This window comes from Sycon ciliatum, chromosome 6 (genome assembly GCF_964019385.1).
Source record: "Sycon ciliatum chromosome 6, ocSycCili1.1, whole genome shotgun sequence".
NCBI lineage: Eukaryota > Metazoa > Porifera > Calcarea > Leucosolenida > Sycettidae > Sycon > Sycon ciliatum.
In genome coordinates, this window is record NC_088648.1 from 8,911,520 (window position 1) to 8,924,314 (window position 12,795).

The window sequence follows — 12,795 nt, forward strand, 5'->3', positions numbered from 1 at the left end:
CTGCACCCGATGACGCAAAATCTCCGTACGAAACATGGTTCGTATGAAAGCCAGTCCACACGGATTCTCCGTCGTCCCGAAAAATCGTATGAAGCACGCCTCGAGAAATCCGTAGCACCCATAAGGATTTTGGCACGGAAAATCGTACCCCGGAACCTCTCTATTATGTGTATCGTTCGTGAAATAAAATCAATCAATCATATCAGTATGTGTGTCTGTACGTGCCTGTGCCTGTGTTCGTGTCTGTGTTTGCCTCCACTACTGGGCTCTTACGACGCCGTCTACTTTGGTTACCATCTCCACAAGAACACATTGGTCTAGGCTTCACAATCCAGGGATGGGACCACATAATATATCCGCTGTTATAATAAATCGCATAGCGGTCAGTTCCAACGCACTCCCTATATCTCAGGCAATACGTTACGAGACAAACAGTAAGAAATCAATAGACATACAAAAAGCAGCAACCGAATTTAAGTACTCAACAATAACAGCAATGACTTTGAGTTGGATTACAGGACTAATACAGCATATGGTTTGAAACGTTGACTTTGTAAGGTCCCAACATTTATCCTCGCTATGGTTAATATGACGAGTATCGTGCATGCTCCTGTCATGTGACCTGTGTGTGTGTGTGTGTGTGTGTGTGTATATGTGTGTATCACTCATAAGGTGTGAACAGGTGTAGTCTAGCTGTCCCCGCTAAAGACACAAGACAGCTACGAGGTTTGACATGTAGCTGAATGAAATAATTAGAAAGCTCTGCGTTGAGGCATTCGAAAGCTCTGCGTTGAGGCATTCTAAACCCATGCTATTTGTAAATTTTACGATGCAATCACCTTCACCGTATTCCTGTATAATAAACATTTGACAGAAGCGACCGTCTTGAAATTGGACGAGCAAGACATGGACTGCTACCAGTGGGTCCTTATCGGGACCCCCCAACCCGTATGAAACCCATATTATGGTGTTTGCTGTACAGGTTATTCAGCTCTAGGCACCATGTCAACACAGAATCAAGCTTGTCCTTGTACACAGTAAGCATGATCTCGCGCGATGCGTGGCTACCAGACCAATGTCTGGCTATGTCCAGCAGTTCGGACAAGCTCAGCTTGTCTTCCAGCGACGAGACGCAGAAACGTGATCCAGTGTGAAGAGAGAGCATCTGTGCGCAGGAAGAACACTTCCACCTAAACATATCAAGATACCCATTCACCATTTTCAACTCACATCTCACATTGCAATTCGGACAATCGACACTATGTGGAAGCAGTTTTTTTATCTTGAAGATACGATATAAGCGACTTTTCTCTTTCCATTAGGTACGTCGTTATTCCATCGGTCATTATCAAAGGGTTGATACTGGATACTCGTTCACCTTGCAAAGGTTCAGTATTACGGTTTGGTCCCGAGGTGAACCTGCAAACGCTCATTTGCCCTTGATACTTCACGTTGTTTTTAATACACGCTTTCGTCTGCCCATGTGACATACCGCTAGTTGTCTCAGGTACGTTACCTTTTCAAATGCTGTGCTCTGGAGATGACATGTCCACAAATTTACAATACAGCGTCTTTTCAGGCTAGATGACATTTCGAGATCGATATGTGGCTTTCGAGTTGAGGGACATGGTCGCTCCGGCACCGCTAGGCTCGGTCCGTGTGTGTGAAGTCCGCTGTCTCCCGGACTTGCAACGTCTACATCTTGCTGGTCCTTTATGTCTTTCTTGACATCTTGCTCACATCCGCCATCTTGAGATTCAGAGATATTCCAACCGGCTACAGGTGTCTCATGCTTCTCAGCCGACATTGCGTAAAGACAGTTATACCCGCTACACTATAGGACAATACGTTATGGGAGACTTGCAAGCTAGTAGCAAGACAACAATGCTTCATTAAGTGCGCGCTACATCTCTCTTTTCTCAAATGCCTCAATTGAAGTGCACACCGCAAAGAAAACCATTGTTATGACGTGACAAGCGCCAGGCATCTGCCGATATTATTCGTAGACACATTTCGAACTCCTAACTACGAGACTTTGCGCCTTAGGGTTAGACATGTAAGCCCTCCGGCATCACGTGATGTCTCTCTAGTGATAGTGCAACACTTCGGAGGATCTTTCAAAGTTATCGACTGGCCTAGGACGAGAACACTTCTCTTGTGATGTTGATATCGCGTGGATACGTTCAAGGATATGGTCACAACGCATACGTGCTAGTGTAATATACAGCATTGCACACACTTGCCCAGTGCGAGAGTTATGCACACACACACACACACACACACACACACACACGCACACGCACACACACACACCTGTCCTGTCCTGTTGAGCCACTGCCATGAAGGTTACGTGGGCCCCTGAGGGGCAGCTGAGAGAGAGGAGGAGCACACAGCCCTGTGGCGATCCAGGTGATGCGGTAAGCGAAATCGGCGGGACCAGGCGCAAACACATGTGAAACCCTGACGGTCCTGAACGGTCAGGCGACTACAAGTCCGTGAGCAGCGATGACGGGCGCGGCCACGTGTATACGCAAAGCAGCGGTCACAAGCCTGGCAGTGAGCGACGCAGCACAGCGGAGAAGCAGGCAGCGGCAGGGGCGCACCGACTGCTGACTGGGGGTAAGTGCACTTGTGCCTTGCCAGACCTCCACGGGACTTCAGCCAACGGCCACACTCTCCACACTGGCATGCACCGTTCTGCTCCGCAACCGGCTTCGCACGCTCAACCTTACACTTGTGGCGTGCGCGATCACTGGGGCGTGCAAACTGTCGGTCGCAGGTGTAGCAGGTGACGGGAGGGGGGGGGGGATGCTGGGCATCTACCGCAGTACCGGTGCTGAGTACGCCGAGCGCCAGGTGGAACGCGACTCGCACTCAGCTCGCCATTCCCCCTCGAGGCCGCGAGAACGAAGGTCAGACATAATACAATCCTTCCAGCGCCGACGAGGGCCATGAGCTGGGCGACGCGACGGAAGCGTGCCAAAGAGAACTTGCTTCGGCAGCCGGTGGTCGTCCATCCGAGCAACATGTCCGAGCCATTCAAGGCGGCGGTGCTCCACCTTCGTGCGGATGGTGTCGGGATCACCCCACCTCACACGTGGTCACCTAGTGCGCTGGACTCCATCCCACAACTGCCGGTAGCCCAAGATTTCGCTAGTCCCCCGACACTGGAGGAAGTTCGTCGTGCTATTGGCAAGCTCCAGAGCGGGAAATCGGCTGGAGCCTCTGGTATCCTCCCGGAAATGCTGAAATTTGGTGGCGAGCAGCTGTTTCTCAGCCTTCATGGGCTGTTTGGCGATGTGTGGCGTAAGGGTCGTGTCCCCCAGGAGTGGTTAGATGCCATGCTGGTGCCAATACCCAAAAAAGGTGACCTCTCCAGGTGCGATAACTTGCGTGGGATATCTTTGCTGGATGTCGTAGGCAAGGCACTAGCAGGAGTCATTCAGCTACGCCTCCAGTCTCTGGCCAAAGAATTCCTCCCGGAATCGCAGTGTGGCTTCCGCCGTGGCAGATCATGCTCCGACATGATATTTACTATCCGCCAACTCTTGGAGAAGACAGTAGAACATCAAACCAAGGGTTTCTTTGTCTTCATCGATTTGCGGAAAGCTTACGACTCGGTTCCTCGTGAGTGTCTCTGGCAGGTATTGGCTAGAGCTGGCGTCCCTTCACCCATGCTGGCGGTGAACAAGTCGTTTCACACCTCAATGGCTGCTGTATTACGCATGAGTGGTACACCTGTAGATCCCTTTAGCGTTCATAATGGTCTACGCCAGGGTTGGTCAATGGCGCCCGTGCTGTTTAACATTTTCATGTGGGCCGTGGTAAGCAGATGGCAGCAGCGCGTTAGTGGTGTACCTGGTATTGGTTTCAGTTTCTCGCACAATTCTGACACTGGTAACATCTACAGGAAGTCTCACCGCACCGACCCTGTCACTACCGCTACAGAGGCTCAGTTCGCTGATGACTCGGCATTGTTCGCTACATCAAGAGCTGGTGCCGAGGTCGCATTGACAACCTTTGACAACACGTCGTCCGAATTTGGCCTCGCGGTTAGTGCCACAAAGACAAAGTTTTTGGTTGCTGGTGCTGATGTGTCTGCTGCTGACCGCGTACCCCTCAGTCTAGCTGGTATCGACATTGTCTGTGTCACCGAATCTAAGTATCTGGGTTCAGTAATTCACAGCACAGCGGCGGTCGTTCATCCTGCGATGTTGACTCCCGCATTGCGAATGCCTCCCGAGCGTGTGGCACTTTGCAAAAGTCCATCTTTGGCAACAAGCACCTGGACCTCCACATCAAGAGGTGTGTGTTCGACGCCTGTGTCTTGTCGCTCTTGCTGTACGGTTCGGAGTGTTGGACGCCTCTTCAACGGGATTTGCAGCGGCTCTCTATCTTCCACCACCGATGCATCCGCTCGATCATGGGAGTGTCTTGCCAAGAATGCTGGGATGACCAAATCACCAATCACCAACTACACACACACATATACTCTCTCTCTCTCTCTCTCTCTCTCTCTCTCTCTCTCTCTCTTTCTCCCTCTCTCTCTCTATCTCTCTCTCTCTCTCACTTTCTCTCTCTCTCTCTCTCTATCTATCTATCTATCTCTTGCCATAGAAGTTATGCGAGTACCTCATCAGTTGAGATGTAGATACTGTCTATGGAGAGTCCGTGATCACGTGATATCCTGTCAAGCATATCACTGGCTTGTCACTTTTAACTACGTGAATCAGAATAGGCGGCGTTCGCAAGCAGTGGTGTGAAATGGGCATACGGATTTGGTACACCGGATAGATCAATATCATTAATTAACTGAACAGCAGCTTATAGAGTTGTTTTTTTAGTCATTACTTCACACATTGAATAGGCAAGAAGGCAAAACTACCATTACAACTATTGGCAAGAGTAAATTGGCTCCCAGGAGATTACATACTCTTGCTTCTTGGTATGGAGAAATAGAATTAGGCAATAGAGGAAGGAAATGCAATGGATGCTGAGAGGCAGAGCTTCATGTAGTTCAAACACTAAGACTCAGAGGACGGAAAACGTGTTTTTATTTTTACGCTGAGTTTCATGCACTAAGCGATCATCAGAAAACATTTAGACTTTCATTTACACTTTGCTTTGTGGGTATATGTATAATTATAATAATTATTATGGCATGCTTTGTCGGGCAATGATGGATTTTCTGTGCCCTCCAAGTGAGCCCTCGGAAAAACGGCCCTCGGGAGCACTTCATTGCCCGACCAACCACACCATAATGGATTTATCACTTTCAGCTAGGGTCCGGCGGATTCTGGCGGCAGAAAAATGGCAGAATTCGGTACTTTTTCTGGTAAGTTTCATGCATGTTTGGTATGTGGATAAAGAAATGCAGCAGAATTCGAGGAATTGCCCGCCATAAGGTTTGTGAGGTTCTGCCAATTTCACTGCTTTTCGAGCAGAATCCACCGGTCCCTACTTTCAGCATAACATTAATGAAGACGCTAACCTGAAAGAATCAAAACTAAAGGAGAAGGTCGCCCTCGTGTGCAGCAACACTTGAAAGGAAATCTTGCTCTCCCTCCCCCACCCACTCTTCGTGCGTCTAGGTGGCAATGAAGTCGAGAGTCTAGGTCGGCGGAGCTCCCTAAACCTCACCACCACTGCCACGATTCAGGTTGTGCGTGCTTCCCCTAGCTGCATCTCATGTTTGGCATTTAAGTGGTCTTTGTAAAAATAAAATTAAAAAAAGCTGAGATCGCCAGTGTCGACCAAGTGTTCACAAGTACACTGTACTACACATTCAGCATGTTAGCATCCCGTTGATTTCACGCGTCCAGTCTCACTCTCAGGGTTGTCACGGACGATGGGCTTTGGACGCGGGCGTTGGACTGATTTATTGCGCGCTCATACAGATCAGTGATTGGCCCGATCCTAGGAAACACTCACATGACATGTGATAAAACCCAGTACTGATCCAGATTTACTCATTACTGTTTTCTGATAGTTAAAGTCTCTTGTGCGGACAAAATGAATTGCACATATCATCAAACAAATTCAAAATTCAATAAACTACTTTGAAATACAAAACTCAATTTTGAAAAATGCTAGTAAACCAATTGGAACACAAAATAGCAACATACCACATAACAAGCAGTTACCAGCTCCAAGGGAGATGGTGGTACGAGCATAAGAATACATGTAGCATGAAAACAGCACAAGGTTTATTGTGATAAGCTGTGTTCACAACTAGCGCGTGTACGCGTGAAACCACGCGTTTGTGCGTATTTTTGCTGGCTTTTGGGGCGCCATGCGTACGGAAACGCGCCGAAATGGAAATTCCAACATGTTGGAATTTTCAGCGCGTACCAGCGTACATGCCAGTCACTTTCACTGGTGGGGTCAACAAATTAGTACTCGAAGGTGTCGCACGCGCTGAATACGACTCGAATTGCTGTTTTTTGTGAAAGCCTGAACGCGAGTTTGGGCACCCATGAACCGCAAGCGTACCGCGTCCACGCGCCAGTTGTGAACACAGCTTTAGTCTTGAAAAAAGGTGAACAAAGAAATCAACATTTCAAGATGACTTTTAGCGGTCATATCTTCGAATTGTGCTGCTCTTCTTCATCCATATACGTGTACATGTTCATGTGCATCGCACTAAATATGTATGTAACATTAGTATATCCAAACCAAGCCCCACATACTGGTGCAGACAGATTTTTTCTCTGCATGTCGAATCATGGTATGTGACCTTTTGCTCTTTAATGACCATTATTTAACGTGCAAATTCTCCACCACTGGAATTCCTGATTTTCGTATCTAGCTCTCGTCATGTATTCTGTTTCTCCCTGGTGGTTTTACCTGTAGTTTTCCCTGAGCAGTGTTTCTGCTCAGTACTATTTTCCCTTCTCCCTTTTCACTTCCCTTTCGTCTCATCCACCCTTCCAGGAAACTCCCCCGATAAGTATCCATTTACTTTTGGAGAATCCTTCAAATAAAGTCTAAATGAAAATGAAATAGATGAAAATGACAGGTGTGTGGTTTGTCGGTATAATTGTGTCTAGTCTACATGTACATACATGTACAAATATTACACAGCAATGAATCAAACAAGTCTCTTTCCGCTGTTACTCCGAGTTTCGTGTCAAAACACTTCATCAGACAGATACTTGTTTGATTCATTGCTGTAAATATTTGTATTACTGGCTCTGTCCACAGGACATTGAGCACTGTAAGCAGCCTAGGGACTTTAGACAACTGTGCATGCAGTACACGTGCACACACCTTCTTCTAGTCTGTCTCATTTTGCCCCGAGATGTTTTGATGCATAGTGATTATGACGCTCATCATTCGCACCCTTGTCACTGGACAGCTTAGTCGGTTTGGTTTTAGCGAATTCAAAAATAAAGAAAACAACAAACAACAACACCAGGCACAGAGAAGGGCAAAGGAAGCTAGCTGAGGGTGTTCACGTGAGTGACGTCACTTGTGATGAGTGACAATGTTGTCCTAACGCATGTGAGCTGGATGTAGTGAAAATGGCCTAGGCTTGTCTAATAAAGTAAATGGGAGGTAAAGCCATCGATTGTTTCGACGAAATGCACTTCCTGCAAAGTACACCGAAGAGACCATTGATAACTAGTACATGCCAAGCAGCTACCAGCTCCAAGATGGATGGTGGTACGAGCATAAGAATAGCATGAAAACAGCACAAGGTTTGTTATGTTAGTCTTGGAAAAGGTGAACAAAGATAGGGTGCATGTACATGTTTGGTCTCTGGACCATCACACATGAAAATTAGTGTAGCAAGCAATGGCGGCAATGGGCAGGCGGTGGCTAGCGAGTGCACACGGAGCAGGTAATCTCCTTGGGATCAACGTAGACACTAGGCAGACCATAGGGGTGGTCAATTTGTACTGGGGATATGCGGTGACCTGGAGTACCGGACGGGCCCAGCCCTTCAGCAGCATCATCAAAGCATAGATATTCTCCACGAAAATCGCTGTTGTATGGTGAGCCCATCATGTAGCCATGATACTCGAGATGCCATTCTTCCGGACAGTCGTTCCTGGCTGGGATCATAACTGTACTGCTTCTGTTCGTGGCCAGACACACAGTGCAAGGAACTGTTTTACCCTCCAGTGACGCTCCAGTGTACGGTTGTGATTGCCCAGAAAGATGATACGTGACACCGTAGATGGGAGAACCCCATTGGTGGGATGCGCTGCGTCCATACACGGGTTCCCCGTGAAGGCAGAGGATGTTAGCTCCACCGCCTTTGTGCGAAGAGTAAGATCCTGCCGAGTACCCCGTGTATACTTGCTCAGTGCCGTCAGGACAGTCTTGTCTCCCCCAGCGTGTGTATGCTGTACAGAGGCACAACCAATAACACAGGTCAAACGCGCGAGGCAAAAATCTACTGTTAACGGAAGCAGACACATGTTAGATAACGAGATTCCGGAGTATAAGCCGCACTTTGAGTATTCAAAATTCACCACAGAAAAGGGGTGTGCCATGTACATGTACTCCGATGACAAAACTAACGGTGACAAATAGGGTATAATTATGTCTGTGTTTCGTGGCAAAATAATTGGGGGGGGGGGAGTGGCTTACTGGTATAATCCAATGTGGATTTAATATACTCTTGCGAGGCTTGTACATCAAAAATCACTGCAGACTTTCCAATACACATTCACTGCACTGAGATGTTGGATCGCTTGACAGCAGGGTTTCTGTCAATTTCCAAGCACTATGAATGTAGTAGACGGACTTTCTAGGCGCGTATCAGACTATGATGCCAAGAAAGCCTTGAGGGCGCGTGAGACTGGGTGGGTAGGTGCATGGGTGCATGGGAGGGGGGGAGGGGGGGGGGGGGGTTGTGCAGGTACATTGTATATGTCCAGGTACGTGGAGTTTGGGAGAATATGTTTAATTTAAAGGAGATTAATTGTTTTGAAATGGATTCTTTCAAAAGCAAATGTTTAATTTGTTGTTCCCTATTAACTGTAATGTTTGTTTGAACCCAACGCTATGAACCAGAGTCATTTCCTAAATTCCACACTGACAGCAAATAACAGTAGCCTGATAATAGCCATGTGTGCATGTTCGTATGTGCGCGAGCGTGTGTGTGTGTGTGTGCTTGCGTAATCTTTGCGTGTGTATTATGTATGTGAACGTACAGGTATGTACATTGGTGTGCGTGCGTGTATGCATGTGAGTGTATGTGTGTGTTGGGGGTGTGCATGTATTTAAATGTGTGTGTGTGTATTTGTCCTTACTTGTTCCACGAGCGCTTTCAAATGTGCTTCGGGATAGCCATTCTGCAGATAGCGAAACACGGAGAGAGATAATCAGTAGTTTTCAGTCGCGCAAACAATATCTACTGCGGGTTACACACTAGGCCGACTTTTCGGCCGACATGAAAACGGACGAAAAATCGTCAAAATTGGCGCGAAAAGAAGTCTGGTGTGAACAGAGTTGTCGTACAATGTTCCAATAAATCTGCATAGTCCTTTTGTCGTACAATTTTTCGGCCAAGTATCCGCTGGTCGATAATTGGCCGTAAAGTCGGACGGGTTTTAGTGCTTGCATGTTGTGGAGCGGGCCTCCAGCCAGTCACTGACGGCTTTTCACCAAGACAGCAAAGAGCGCAGAACGCCAAACAGGATCAATACGAGACAATAACCTTTGCTAGCCCTTACTCCTAGACCAGTAACTTATCTGGAAATTATCTCAATTCCGCTATCTGGTCTCTACAATCCAGCGTGGTCGTGTACCACATGTACGCGTGTGCACTGACCATCCCTACGCCATCATCACTGGCGTTGGGTATAAACAAGCAGTCCCACTCGTCCAACACAGGCGACCAATTTTGTGAGCATCCGCCGAAAAATCGGCCTAGTGGGAAACCCAGCAAAACAGTGAGATCACGATGGTGTCACAGCAAGGAAGGCATTTAGAAGCTTCATGCTAGCGCCATGGAATGTACAGGTAGTAGAATGACATCATACATGTACATGCGCTATATGCATGGGGGCATGGAGCGCTTTAGCGCCGGCTCGCATCTAGCAGGGATGATTTTTGAGTTCCTTTTTAAAACAATAATTTCTTTACACTTTCCTAGACTTTTCTTGAAGTTCCCTGGGAACACTGGTGCAGCTGAACTGTGCTTTTATGTGATGATGGCACCCCCTTTTAAACTAAACCCTCAGCATTGTACCCGTCCCTGATATTGTATCTTGTGTCAGCAGCACTTGAGGTGATCACGTGACTTGCCAACGAGTCGTCATCCACACAGTTCATCTGCATGGTGTGTTTTTTGTTTTACTTTTTTAAGCTCTTTTTTACTTCAAAAACACTGCCCCGCTGGGAGAGGGAAAATGGGAGAACCTGAAACGGACAAGAAAGAACAATGGAAGGGTGGTAGCTACAGAGTAACCGTGATGGTGAGTCTGGAGGCACTCCACTAACCAGTGGTCTCAGTATCAGCATGTCACCAGAGCACCATTTGTGGACTTCGAAATACATACATGTCACACAATGTAGGTCAGCTTACTGTTCTCGCAGTTGAGACCATCGTAGCCCAGGTGACAGAAGCACGTATAGGCATTGACTGCATCTCGACATGTCCCCTCATGCTGACACGGGCTGCTCTCACACTCGTCCATATCTGCATGAGACCGTCACCGAATACACAACACAATCACACACATGTACAATGAACATGATACACACACAGCACAGTAATATCTACGCTGCACATACTACTTGGGCTGTGAGGTGAGAAAACAGACATTATCGCAAACACTGTCAAGGGCAGAAAAATGCACTTGAAAGTAGGCAAGTTTACGCATAATATTTATTTATAATTTATTATTGAAAAAAGGACCAAGAAACTACAAGTTACGCTATACTGTCCACTAACACCACCAGTTTCTAAACAATCAGCTCATGCGATAACATTGCACGGCACTGACCGACAGTACTGACGTTCTACAACTAACTTGCTAACAGCTCCTAAGTAGAGTAGTATCTTGGTCCTTTTTCTTCATTAAAAATTTCTCCTTGGCTCTCCATCCGAGCCCCTAATTTATTATTATTTTAATTTTGGTATATTTGTATTCATGATGATTCACTGCAACAAGATCTACACTAGTCATTCTACTATCTGCCATGCTGTCTCGAGGGACACGCTCATTTGTGTAGATCATTGGAGTTTTATGTTGGTGACTCAGTTCTATCATACACATACACACACAGGTACACACACACATACTGTAAAGTCGCGGATAAAAGCCGGGCTTATAAGCATATAAGCCGCTTTCTGCTTCAGGCCTTAATGCAAACCAGGCTTGTATGCACAGCATGCTTCTATGCACCACTAATATTTTTGCCAGGCTTGTATGCGCGTAGATCTACCACTGACTACCGGTATGGCGGCAGTTTTACTATGCACTGTAGAGGAGACGGCTCGATACCGGGACGTTTTGACAGCCAAATTTGTATAGACCCAAACCGATCATCAGCGTTGATTTTTCACTCGAAATATGTTTGTGGAAGGAAACTGGCATGTTGAAGTTTGCTCTGGGGCCAGAGTCAATCGAACTGAGCCACTCCTTTGTGTTGACCCATTGCCTCCAAGTTGCCCAATTTTTCGCTTCAAAAAAGTTCAAATCAGAGGTGGCTCCAAACCGGACACGTTTTAGAGTGCACGTCAAATTCACTCTGGGTCTGAAATTAGGTAATTGCTATCGCTCTACGACGGCCAGTACAGAGTAACAATAAGCCTTGTGTGTGCTTCCATTAGTTTTGATTGGTATGCGGTGCTTTATTGGCGAGAGGCGAGCCGCTGTTTACCTGCGACAAGAAGTTGATTTTTCGAAAGTCGTAAAACTCAAGTCGCAGTGCAAAGCAACACGTCAAAAACTCACCTGCTTGATATGGCGCTTCCGGTCATCGCAGAGCCATGAAATTTTGGCTCGGAGTATAACACATAGTAGTCTCACTGTGACATATGTTTTCTAATCAAAATACCAAGAGAGAAAGTGAATATTGAGTCCGTTCCGGTTTGCAACCGGTGTCCTATTTGAAACCGTCCCCTCTACATAGCGCATGCACACTTGACCTACCCGATCCGCGCTTGCATAGAAGCCAGGCTTCTACGCGCGACAGGCTTATATGCATTTGACCCGTTTGATTTTCAGGCTTCTATCCGCGATGTGCTTGCATGCAAACCCGGCTTTTATCCTCGACTTCACGGTATATTATACACACACACACACACACACACACACACATACACTTCCACTCATGCACGTGTGCACAGACCTGCCCCATCGCGGAAGCGATGATAGCGAACAGCTACATGTATGTTAGATATAGCAAGTTGTGCTGGGATTACACCATTCAACAGCTTGCAAGGCTGATGAATTGACCGCCAACACACACACACACACACACACACACACACACACACACACACACACACACACACACACACACACACATACTCAATCTCACAGTCACTCGTTGGTATTCATTTTGTTCGTTTTTGCGATGAGATTATGCGTTAAAATCACCAACCTACCTGTTTCACAATGGATTCCCGTATAGCCGGCCGCACAATGGCACTTGTACGCATTAAATCTATCCCTGCACTTGCCATGTTGGCATGGTGATGAGGCACACTCGTCAACATCTGCAAAATGAAAAGAACGGTGAGAAAAAATTGAGTGACTACAGCGTACTCGTATGAAAGAGAGAAATCGGAAGGTCCACATGCTGATAAAGTATTAACACCTGAATTCGCTT

The 12,795-nt window shown here is 46.9% G+C and overlaps 1 protein-coding gene across 1 annotated transcript in view; it reads right to left on the reverse strand.

The window, feature by feature from the left end:
- Positions 1-7,362: 7,362 nt before the first annotated feature.
- The window catches only part of LOC135820015 (fibropellin-1-like), a 7,027-nt gene continuing 1,594 nt past the window's right edge, over positions 7,363-12,795 (reverse strand). Inside the window, exons 2-5 of the mRNA XM_065333316.1 lie at positions 12,572-12,682; positions 10,541-10,654; positions 9,264-9,305; positions 7,363-8,351 (exon numbers count right to left, since the gene is read on the reverse strand). Coding sequence (XP_065189388.1) covers positions 7,822-8,351; positions 9,264-9,305; positions 10,541-10,654; positions 12,572-12,682 — 797 coding nt within the window. The 3' untranslated portion in view covers positions 7,363-7,821. The remainder of the gene's footprint in view (positions 8,352-9,263; positions 9,306-10,540; positions 10,655-12,571; positions 12,683-12,795) is intronic.